This window comes from Agelaius tricolor, unplaced genomic scaffold, assembly GCF_023055355.1.
Source record: "Agelaius tricolor isolate 1412-34295 unplaced genomic scaffold, bAgeTri1.0.p SCAF_3, whole genome shotgun sequence".
NCBI classification, from domain to species: domain Eukaryota; kingdom Metazoa; phylum Chordata; class Aves; order Passeriformes; family Icteridae; genus Agelaius; species Agelaius tricolor.
Window position 1 is genome coordinate 17,687,460 of NW_027269263.1, and position 12,277 is coordinate 17,699,736.

General features: G+C 38.8%; 1 protein-coding gene across 2 annotated transcripts in view; it reads right to left on the reverse strand.

The window, feature by feature from the left end:
* The window catches only part of LARGE1 (LARGE xylosyl- and glucuronyltransferase 1), a 271,398-nt gene that overhangs the window by 18,448 nt on the left and 240,673 nt on the right, over positions 1-12,277 (reverse strand). For both annotated transcript variants that reach the window (XM_071422738.1, XM_071422739.1), the window contains 2 exons: positions 5,927-6,090; positions 1,306-1,584 (listed from right to left, as the gene is read on the reverse strand). In XM_071422738.1, coding sequence (XP_071278839.1) covers positions 1,306-1,584; positions 5,927-6,090 — 443 coding nt within the window. The remainder of the gene's footprint in view (positions 1-1,305; positions 1,585-5,926; positions 6,091-12,277) is intronic.

Consider the following 12,277-nt stretch of genomic DNA (forward strand, 5'->3'; position numbering starts at 1 on the left):
CTGCTCAGAGCCCCATCCAGCCTGACCTTGAAAATTTACAGGGATGGGATACCACCTGTCTGGGAAACCTGTACCAGCATTTTGACATCCTCATTGCAAAAAACTTACTCCTTGCATCTCATCTAAATCTCATCTCTGTTAGTATATAACCAGTTATCCTTGTCCTATCTCAATAGGTTCTACTAAAAAAGTTAGTCCCCATCTTTCTTATTAAGCTCACTTGATATACTGGAAGACCATAATAAGGCCTCCCTGGAGCCTTCACTTCTCCAGGCTGAACACCTTAACTCTCTGATCCCTTCCTCCCTTCCCCATCCCACCCCTCTGAATAGTGAGTTTGGCCCTGTAAATGTCTTACAGAGTTAAGCCTGAAAGAAAGAAACTCCTCCATAAATTCATGATACCAGAAGGCATATTTTCCTTTACACTCCAAAGCCCCAGGCTTATGAACTGATAGGGAACACCTACAGGCAGGCCCTCACTGGAACACTTTGATCAACTTTTACCAAATTAGAATAGAGATGTAAAGTAAACTGGTCAGGATAAAGGAACTGACATCCTCCTGTCTGGCCACAGGGTGTCCTCCTTGCTCTATGCTTTGGCCTCAGATGACCAGCCTCTGCAGGGCAGAAAGGTCTTAATTAAAAAAAGCTCAGTTAATGGATTGGAAGTCTGTAGTTTGCTCAGCCCAACCTGCTCACATTCAGTATGATACAATATACACTGATGTTACTCCTCCCAGTTTCCTTAAGACAATTACTTTGCCTTGACAGGTGCTGGCATTGCAGTCATATTTTTGAGATGGTTAGACTCTTTTCAAGATAAGGAACTGAATTAAGAGTGTGTCACATGGACAACAAGTTCAGTACTGCTCTGCATGTTTTTCTGTCACTGACATTAAGAACAGAATTAACACCAGAGATGTTTAGAGAAACTGCCTGTTTCACATCTCTGCTAATAAATGATGCTCTTGGACATTTAATAATACTTAACCCAGTTCAATTTTCAAATTGGTTCCTCTGCAGCCCTGAGGAGATTATTCTAATGGCTAACAAGACTCACATTCAGACCTGGGTTTTTTCTTTCATAACTATTTTGCTTTACTTTCCAGTTACAGTCCCTTCTTCTACTCTAAAAATTCTTGCTCTTTGCTGGGCATTGTCACACCTCAGATCATTATATGCTTCCGTTTCCAGATCTGCTCAAACTGCTTTGTTTTGGGAATATGTGAGAAGGGTGGTGGAGAGGGGGAGTGGAGAGGCTGAAATGGTGGGTGGCAGTGGGAATTCCCTCACTGTCCATTACCTGAGGTACTCGTAGAGTCCATACATGGGCAGGAAGTCGATGTCGGACAGGAACATGTATGGTGTGCTGATGTGCTTCATGGCCACGTTCCTGAGCAGGTTCACAGGGTAGAACTGCCCCTCCTTGTACACGATGTGGTAGCCAACATTGTGGCGGCTCATCAGGACTTCCGAGCCCTGAGCGTAGCGCAGGAATTGCTGGGCTTCTGCATCGGAAAGGTAGAGTGCCAGGCTGATGGGACCTTCCCAGTGCTTGCAGATGGCTTCAAGCATCTGGAGCCTGGAAGAGGAAGGGTGAGAGTAAGAAAAAGCTATTTCCCTGTCTGGGACTCTGTGTCTGTGTTCACCTGACCAAATGCAGATATCTTTCTCTAAGTGAGACAGATTGGGGATGCTTTATATGCTGTGGAAAGCAGTAAATATTTCTACAGTGTAATTCATTATTTAAGATGGTAAGTAGAGGTCTCCTCCTGGACAGATGGCCTGCACCCTGGATACACCAATCTCACTAAATCCAATGTAGCCTAAGATGGCCCTAGATCAGATACCTAAAGCACCATCATTTTCTGTCTAAAGCTTTGATGCCACAGGAAAACCCACATGGATAACAGGACTTATCTAGTGGGAGCTTTGAGCAATTGCAAGGATCTGTTCATGTGGATCTACTTAGAGGATAGAGGGCTCATAAACTTCAACTCTGTCTAGTGCCCAATTTACATTTCAGGTCAAGCTATTCCCACACAGTAGCACACCACAGTGCTCTTCAACAAGCTTGTGGAGGACAGAGGTGTATGGACCCACAGATCATTTTACCTCCTGTCAGGAAAACCTTCCCCAAATTTTTGCAAGGCAGTTAGTCAGATCTTAAAGGCTGTTAAAAGAGACAGGTCAATGGGATAGTGCCTTAGGTGAAAATGTGCAATAACTAGAAGAAGGCTTGATGTCAGGGAAAAGGACAGAAGGGGTGACACATTGATAGAAATGGGATTTACTATTAGTAGGGAGTAAGGAGAGGAGGAAGGACAGACATGGCATTGCTGTGGAATATCAAAATAACATTTCAGAGAAAACCATCATTAAAAGTACTAACTTGTGTATGTTCACACTATCTCAAATTTCATTAAATAATTTCTTAAACAGATTGTATTGATGTATATTTTTAAAAAAAAATCCAGCAGTTACAATACTATTGATGAAAATGACAAGGAAAGATTTAATTTGCAAACATAAATCAAACCCAACTTGGTCAAAATCATTTAAACGTTTTGGGTAATTTATTGCCTAGAGATTGAGATGTGTCACCCAAAAGTACCACAAGGACTGATTACAAAGCCTCTTGATTTAATATGAAGGGAAATGACCTATGCAGCCTAGCCAGATATTCTATTAAAATCTGGGAAGAGTAGATGATGCAAAATTAGTACCTTCACTCTGTTTGAAATCTACATTACTGAATTTTTCCTATTAATATTATACAAAATGCAAGTTTTCTGCATTATCATAATCTGAGAAAATATTTTCTCCCTCCTACTATCTCCCGAAGATTTGAAAAAAAAAAAAAAAAGAATTATATACTCATACCAGTAAACAGTCTGCCTTCTGAATGATTGTGATGATACCAAGATGATATAATATTTTTTTTAGATATGAGATATTACCTTACTAGTCTACACTTGGTACATAATTTTCTTTTTATCTGTTATTGAAACAAAGGCTATTATCAGCCTGAAACATACAGCTGAATTTGAAACACAAATCAATATAAAAATATCTAAAAGGTATGTACGGGGTCTAGAATTTTGATTACACAAATAATAAATAGGGGGAAAATACATTTTTTTGCCTCTTTCCAACATAATACAAATCTGTTAATCAGGAGACTCCAATCTGTCAGCACTCAAATTTAGGGCATCAGTTTAAAAATGGAAAACTTGCCTAGTAAAAAATGCAGCAAAATGCCTTCTAAGGACTCCATGCAGTGGACTGATAGCATATATAACTTATTTAAACAGCACACCTGCTAATGCAAACCTTTTCATGATACTGAGGTGGAAATTGGCTTCTGGTGGTACAAGTTCCCAGCTGGACACATTAGTACCCTTCAGAATACTCCATTTTACTGTGTTGTTCTCATTGACAGGCTCTACATCCATAAATATGATACAGGGACTGCTAGGTGATCCTCCATAAGTTGTTATGTCTCTTTTGACCACAAAACTTAGAATTATGAGTTTCTAAGCACAACATGACCAATTTATTTTGGGTTTTTTTAGTGGACTTGAGGAATGTGTTCTCTTAAGGACTCTAGAGAAAACAAATGTACTGCTGTACTGCATAATAATGAGACCATAATTTAGTTGGTAAATTTTTTAAAGGTCTGTTCAGCTAACTGAATTTTGCTGGAATTCAATTGTTTTGTGAGATTCTTTATTTTTATTTTTCTTCTTAAGAATTCTCAACTGATTTCCAGCTCATTCTCAGATTCTCAGATTTCAAGCAGTGTATTGCTAATAATGTCTATCCTTTTCCCCATTCTGACCTCATTTTTTTAAAGTTCTTCTCTGATTTCTGAACCTCAGGTATGTACTGAGTCTCTAAAAAGCCTGCTTAGCCAAAACATGTGCATGAAAATCACACTGAAGCAACCAAGCCATTATTCAAGGAAATGTCACATCACTGCAAAAAATGACAACTACCCAATAATGAACAACCCTGAATGAAGTCTGTCTCAAAGCTTCCACCTAAAACAATAATGTTAGCTTGCAGAATGCATCCCTCTCTTCCATTCCTCAAGCCTACAGGACAGGTAAACCTAAATCTGTCATGACAGTCATGTCAATCTCACCTCCAACAGGACAAGGGGAAGTGCTAGGAGTTGTTTTTTTGCTTTTCCTCATCTCCAATAAAAATTTCAAAGAATAATTCAGGAATGTAGTGTACAGCATGTTGTTTATGTCCATGTCACCTTACAGCTGAGACACTCTTCTTAAATGCCTACACTTGTGCCAGAGGAGTTTAATAAAAGCAGTTTAAAGATGATGGAAAAAGATAAGGCAGTAACTGCAAGATGTGAAAGCAAACAAAGCAGCTAAGCAGTTCTTTGGTAGGTTATTATTTATTGATTTTAGCTGAAAGAAAGTATTTCCAACTCAAATCAATAATTTATAGCAACACACCAGTGAAGCAGGGAACATTTTTCCTGCACAGAACCAGGACGGCTGTTCTTCCTGAATAAAAATGTGTGGTTCTGTCTATCAATAAAAACATGTGCCCCAGTGAGGATCCAGAAAAGGAAACAGATGCTCAGACTTTGCATCAGTGCCACTGAATCAGCACTGAGCCCCAGCTCATTCTTTTTAATTATATTCTGGGGGGAAAAATATACCATGTGCATACACCGGCTTTACTAATTTACTGTGGCACTCACTCAGGGCCTGGTTCAATTTATTTCTTTATTTTTTTACTCAGAGGTTTGTGAACACTTAAGAAATGTTTACTCAATTAAAAATCAATAGAACAGACACTGATGTGCACAGCACATCATAACACAACATGCAGTGCCAAGGCACCAGTGGAATAGAATACCACTTATTCATTTTTGTTTATTTAAAAAACAGGCTGTAAGTGTTTTGTTTGTCTCAATTCCTGTAACCCTCCTGGAAAACTGCTGACCTTCTACTAGTGTAGCAGTGGTGTTATTCACATGCCATGTCGTATTCTGTATGTGCTATGCTCAAGGAAATGATGAGTTTCTGGATAATACTCAATGACTTCTGATTTGTTTTGTAACCCACTATGATGGCAGTAACTACAAAGTTTGGACTAGATTTGAACTGAGAAGCTGGAGGAAAAAAAAAGAGAGCTGACAATTACAAAATTTCACAAAACTGGCTGACCCATACTGCACTTTCTGGAAAATTTCTTCTGAAAAAAAAAGCTTCTGAAAAATTTCAGCTAATTGCAATGGTGGGAATCAGAAAGGTATATGTGGAACTTGTCACGAAATGGATTTTTTTTCCCCAAATTAAATACTAATTACCCCAAATTAAATTCCACTTCACCTAAGAACTAAAAGCTCAAATGTTCTTCTGAGAATCAACATTTGGATAAAGATGCAGTGACTGCTCAGATGGAGATTCTTTATTTCACACTAGCACAGTATAAAAAAAGGAGTATAATTTTCAATTTCCTAATTTGAAACTAGAATATTTAGTTCTGATTCTTACTGTAAGAAAAATCATTAATTGAAATTTTCTGCAAGGAAAATGCCAATGAAAGCAAAAATAACTTCCTCTAGTGCAGAAAAACACATGCAAAAACTTGGGTCAGCTACAACTGCTTGCCTAATTCTATTACAAACATCTGTTTTTTCTAAGTTGCTGCAAAACTCCATGGACTAATAATGCCTGACAATCCCATAAAGCAACATCTTTCTCAGCTCCAGGAGTCACCTTCTCATGAACTCTACTCATGTAGAGTGTAGCACAGTGTGTTCACTGCACAGACAACATCTAGGTTTCCATGGATGCGCATTTTTCCTCTCTCCAAAGCACCCGATATTGAGGTTTCCCTGTAACAAAAAGCTGTCTCACGCTCCCAGATGAACAAGAGGTGTTCCCTACCTGTCCATGGACAGTTGTGCCACCAGTGTCACATCGGTGTTGTCTGCAGCAGGCTCGTACTCGTAATGCAGAAAATAGAGATGAGTGCGATGGACGGTGAAGCGCTCCCGACGGAATTCATAGCACAGGTCATCCTCGTCCAGCTCAGACAGCTGCTTCTGGAGCTGCAAGCAAGGAGTGGAAGTAACATCGTTTCCTTGTAATTATTTTAGCACATCAGAGAGAACCAGGAGGCTGGGAAATTGCAGAATGATGCAAACAGGAATGAATATACAGAGTAGCAGGGTTTTCCTGAGGCTTCCCTTCTAACTGCACAAGAAATTAGAAGGAAGGGCTTACAGGTAAATTCATAATGCAGACAAGGACACTCTATTATGTTCTATATATTCTCTATATTAACTGTATTACATGCTTTCAAGATCCAGTGACCAATCCCAGTTTGAATAATCATCAAGCCCAAGAGTTAATGTTCCAATGTTTTGCATAATTTCATTCTTACTAGAAACAGTGCCTCTGCTGGAGAACAGTACCTGCTGCTACCAGCACGGACAGAGAGCTGGAATGTAACATCTTTAACTGATCATTACTCCTTCTCTTGAGATTTATGTTCTTTTCACTGCAGAGGTGCCAGAAGTAAGCCTTTAAATGGGATTTATGCTTCTGGATACCTAGTTTGAGAAAACATCTGGAGGATGGTAGATGATAACTTCCTGGCTCCCTTGGAAACCAAGCCTCTTCAAAGAAAAAATGGGCATCTCAAAGCAATCTCATCCCAAGTCTCTTAGACAGGTAGCTTTAAGAGAATAAACTTTAGCTCTAGGGAAAGGTAGAAGTGAAAAACTGACCAATTGTCTATGCACATCACCAATTCCATTCCTAAACTAATTATTTTTGGGGTTGGACTAGATGATCATTGAACGGTCCTTTCCAAATCAAAAAGCTTCTGAAAGTCATATAAATCATATTCTATGATTATATGATTCTCTGATTTTAAAGCCAAACATCTAGCTAGGATATTGAAAATGCATTAATTTTAAAGGAAAAAAACAGTCACACCTGCAATAAAATGTTATGAAGATGAAAATTTTTTATGGTTTTAACATTGAAATTGAGTTCAGTATCTATTGCTCTAAAATGTAGGTTACAAATAAAGTATAATTTTTGTATCTGATTTCTTAAAAGCAATCTGTAAGAACAATAGCCAACTAGTAAAACATTCATCAGCAAATGAGAAAAATTATATAGGAATTTTACAAATTTTGATAAAAATCACAGTGTACCTCAAAACTATTTTGTTAAAAAGGTTATTGAATTATAGACATCTTTTTGTCCTGCTCAGAATGAATAAAGTAATAGTTTCACCATCCTCAAGAAAAAAGAAAAAGGAAAATGTAGGTATTTTCTGTTCTGTGTTAAGAAGAGCTGTTGTTCTTGAACTATAAGCATAATGGTTGCCATCCACAGCAATACTTACAACTGACTGTTTTCCTGTGAAGGCTGATGGAATAATTCCTGATATTTTCCTGTACATCACTCTATAATCTTCTTCTGAATAATGGAAATACCTACTTTGATTTCAATGAGTTTTGGATAAGGCTGTCATTCTTCTCTGCTATTGTTCTGCACAGATCTTAAAACACCCCTCAAGAGGGACTGCTATTAGAAAGATGAGAGTCTGAATCTTCACAAATCTTTACTCAGGCAAAACTTCTATTGGTATCAAGATCTCTTTTAGGTGGAATAGAAATCAGGAGTTCTTTTATGTATCCTTGGAGTTTCATTCTTTCTGCTTTACAAACCATCATTCAGCTGAGCCTGCACTCTATTTTCAAAATCACATTCAAATAATATTTGAATTAAACTCAGTATTTACAACAGTGACTAGAAAGCATCTTATATCTTTCTGTTTCTTGCTTGAAAAGGACATTAGTGTTCCCTTAGAAGAATTATCAAAAAGATGATTGAAATTTTGAAATTTAAATAGTTAAAACAACAGCAATGCACATTTTAGGGGTACCTTACTATCCTTCTGAATGTACAAATGACCAGGCCAGAAGATTTTAATTGCACAGCAGTTATTAATCAGGCAGTCACCAAATAATTATCAGATTGCATTTGGGTTGAAAGCTAAGAGGCTAAAATATTTAATTATGAGTTCAAGAATAACATTTGGAGCTAAATTACAGCTTTGTTCACTATTGAATCCTGGGTGAGAGAAGAGGAGGAGACATAGCTTCTGAGAAGTCCCACCTTTTTAATGGTGAAGCTCACCAAATCACAAAGTTGGTGATGGAGGTGAAGGAGAGAACATAAAATTTCTCTAATATAGTCTTTTCTACTGCACACATATTATGTGGATCCATTATTTAAAGACAAAGAACTCTTAGCTTGGTTTGAAGTTTGCTCCCACACTGTCTTCTTGAAAAGATGTGTTTATAATGGGAATGCTGACAGATCTACGCAAACAAATGCTTAAATACAGTGCTCAACCAAAATAAGGACTTGAATATCAGCTGGACTTGATAAAATCCATTGTGGATTTTTTTCCCATTATGGATGCATCCATTACATTGATAATGATACGCCCAACCCAGCAAAAGTTTCTCAGCTGTAGAGAAAAAGCATGTATTCTCCTAAGCAAGTACCCTGCTAAGCAAGACTGTGTGCTTCTAGAAGAGTTTCAATGCTAAGGCTCCTTGCCACTTAGCATGTGGGAAATGTCACCCCTAGGAAACACTCTCACCGTTGAAAAGTATTTTCTGACCGTGTGGGGTAGATACTGTCCTAGCAAATACCGTTGTGGGAAACAACACCTGCCTTCATTAGCATCATGCTGCTACTTGGTTCAGAAATAAAAATGAACTATGGTTCAGAACTTGGTTCAAAAAAGAAAAATGAATTGTGATATGCATAAGGCCCAAATGAAGAGACAAATACATAAAAGAAATACGGGCTATATTATTTCTCTGGGACACCAGATGTGGCAGGGGATCAGGCTCCATCTCAGGAAAAGTTGTCTTTGAAGCTAGGCTAGTCAGAGAAATAACTTAGCCTTGATCTTCCAGGTCTACTTGTCTAACACATTTCTGTGAGATGAGGTGTTTTGTATCCCTATGACAGATGGCAGACCTGTATGATACATGGCAACACAACATGTACCTTTCACTGGCAAACTGGTGACTCTGCTCATGAATCTTCCTTCCTAAGGCTGTTCCTAATGTAAGCAAATCTGTCATTGGATTAGTTTTTTTCCTAAACTGCTGTGTCACTGAAACAATTCACTTCCCACCAAAACCCAGGACTTCATATCAGATGAGATAGATTAAAAATCCAAGATCAGAAGTATTTTCTGAGGGATTATTTATTAAAAAAAGATCAAAGCCCACCAACAAACAATGTCATGTGCCTACAGGCCAGTTAGATCTTGGGGAAAGGGATAATACCCCTTATGTAGGCTCTCTCATCAAGTGTTTAAGTTGAGGTGAGATGACACTAGGCTTAAGCCACCTGCTCAATATCCCACTAACACAAAAGGAACTGAGCAGCTTAGACAGAAACTCAGAACTTTCAGATCATCTTTCCTTTTCCCAGATGTGTGCAGTTAAGTTTCATAGTACAAAATCAACTCAGTCACTGAAATGAAAACTGACACCAGCCCAGGATGTAACAAAAACCTGGTTATAAACTGCAGCAGTTTCATTTTCTCCTGTGTAGCTGTCCAGTTCCCACCAGTAGGCAATTTGGATTGCAACATTTAGCATTTTGAAGTGCGTGAATTAACAGTTGCCTTTAGCACGGCATAAACAAAACAGATGATGATGTAGAGAGGAAAAAGCATTCACTGAGTCTTGTTTTGGATGACCTACATAAAGTCCTTCTGGCCTCTCCAATGATCAGTAATAAAAGCCAGACTAATCCTACGTCAATTAAACTTTTATTCCTCCCACACCATAAAATTTTGCACATTTGCTATGGGTCAAATTGAGCCTTCTGTGAAACAAAGCTGTGCTAAGGACAAAGAGGATAGTTCCTGAGCAAACCCACCTGGCAGGAGGAATTTTGCTGCAGTGTGTGAAAGCCACTAATACTCCTGCTAAATGGAAGTGATGGCTTATCCTGACTGCAAATATTCAACACAACTGAGAATACAATTCTTAGGCATGTGGAGTATCTCAGACAGTTCTGTATATATCAAGTACAGCTCCCCTTGATCTTAGCTGCAGATGTCACATTTGGGAGTACTCTTCATCTCCTTTCCCCAGACCCTTGACAAACATTTTTGGCTGAGCTGTTCCCAGACCCCCTTGCAGCACACTATCTTGACAGATAGGTCACCTTGCTTTTGTTGCCCCAGATTAGTCTTTGACCCATTCCTTCTTGTGTGGGAAGTTTTATGGGTCTAAGTCAGTCCCAGTCCTGTGTCTCATCCCATGCTCCCTATTCAAGCAGTCTGACAGCTCCTTATACCTATAGGTACCCAACTGTCCTTTCCTCTTCTTGGTACACTCTCTCTTTCCTTTCTGCCTTTGACCTGGATTTCATCTCTTTTGTATGTGAATCTGGATATTTTCTCCTCCCTACTGTCCGGTCATCGCTGAGGGCAATGGATGTCCCTCAGAGCAGAGACCAAACACAGGTTCCTGCTCTCAGCTCTACTGTCCAGTCAGAACCTGGCATGAAGGATTCAGAGGAAATAATCACAGAAAACACCACTTTTTGTCCAGGTCCCCTGCCTGCAGCATGCCCAACCCTGCTGTGTCACTGGGATATGTATAATCTGGTCAGATGTATCCATGCACATTCCTAATAAAGAGTCTCCTGAGACCTGAGCCTCCTGATAGTCAAAGAAAACGCTACTGGCAATGTGTAAGCCATAATTTTTCTGCATTATAATTTGCCTAATTTGTCACCAGGCTTGCAAAAACAGCTCCTTCTCTGAGGTATGGAGTATTTTCATGAAGAGGTCATCAGAACTTTTGGTGTGGACAAACCTCAAAGCTTTCCCCCGTGTTTCATGTTAAAAAAATGTGAGAAAAGAAAAAAAGGGTATAACAGTATGATGAAAAAAAAATCCCAGTCCATGTGCTCCTTCACTTAATAATATTATAAACAGTTGAAAGCAGTATAATGGCAACTTTCAGGCAAGTAACAGGATGCCAGCTCAGCATTTAATAACAATAACAGTTACAATAATAGAAACAACACAGCTGGGGGAGTCAGGATTTCACCTCAAAACTGCCATATACCATCTGTTATTACTAGAGAAAGACTATGACATCACAAAATAGTACCTTAAATTGCAGTTCTACAAATGAGGCTGTACTCTTGAAATTCAGCAGGAGCAAAGGGTACTCAAAGCATCAGTCTGACTGCGAGTTCAGGGCTGTGATACTGACTTGGAAGCTTCATTTACATACTATTATAGCCACTCAGAAATTGCTAAATTTGTTAGTTCTGTTTATACTGCGTGGTACCTTGGTAGAATCTCCCTCTTTTCTGGTGAATACTATTAGTTGGCATGCACAGCCTTTTGCTCATATTAGGAATCTTTGGTTTTGCACAAAAGAAGTAACTAAGTATGTAAGTACACATCTAAGCAAGTTGTATGGGGACAGCTGGAGTTTTTTTACACTGTTTCTTTGTATTGCTGATTTAAAAATTTGAGAAGAAAAACATGCAGACATTTTTTTTTCTCCTGTGTTTCCTGAAAGTCTTCTCTAATGGGATTCTACTGTCCTTTCCTAAAACTGAGCAGAATCAGTGATACACTTCCCACTGATCTTGCCCTGGGGTTTTGGATCAGGACACAGGCTTCACTAGCAGGATGCTCCATTCAACCTTCAGATACTTTGGCAGAAGTACCTGGTGAGAAGCTGTCTGCAGGAAAGAAGTTTTATAAGAATGCTGAAAGGTTGAGTGTGTGCCTTGGTCTAAAATCAGGCTGACAGTAACTATCTCATAGAGTAACTATAGAGATTGGCTGGAAGATCCTGTTGAAATATTCTAGGTTTTACAGTAGGTCCTTTAGAATGAAATGCTGGAAATAAGCATTAAAAGCCAAATGAAAATGTTCAAATTTGAGATTATTATATTATTATTTGAGATTGCCTTTTTGGATTTCTCAAAAATCTTCCACATTGCATCCAAATAAGAAAGAGGGTGTGGAAATGGGGAAATAGCATGGAATGAGTAGGATAGAGTGACTAAGGACATGTTGCCCACTCAAGTCAATGACTGTGCTTACAGGAGGGTTTGGTTCATATTCTGGATTTTCCACCCAGAATCTGCACAGAAGACAAAGGGATGACTGTAATACCAACTTACAGAGAAGAGTTTGCTTTGCATGACCTC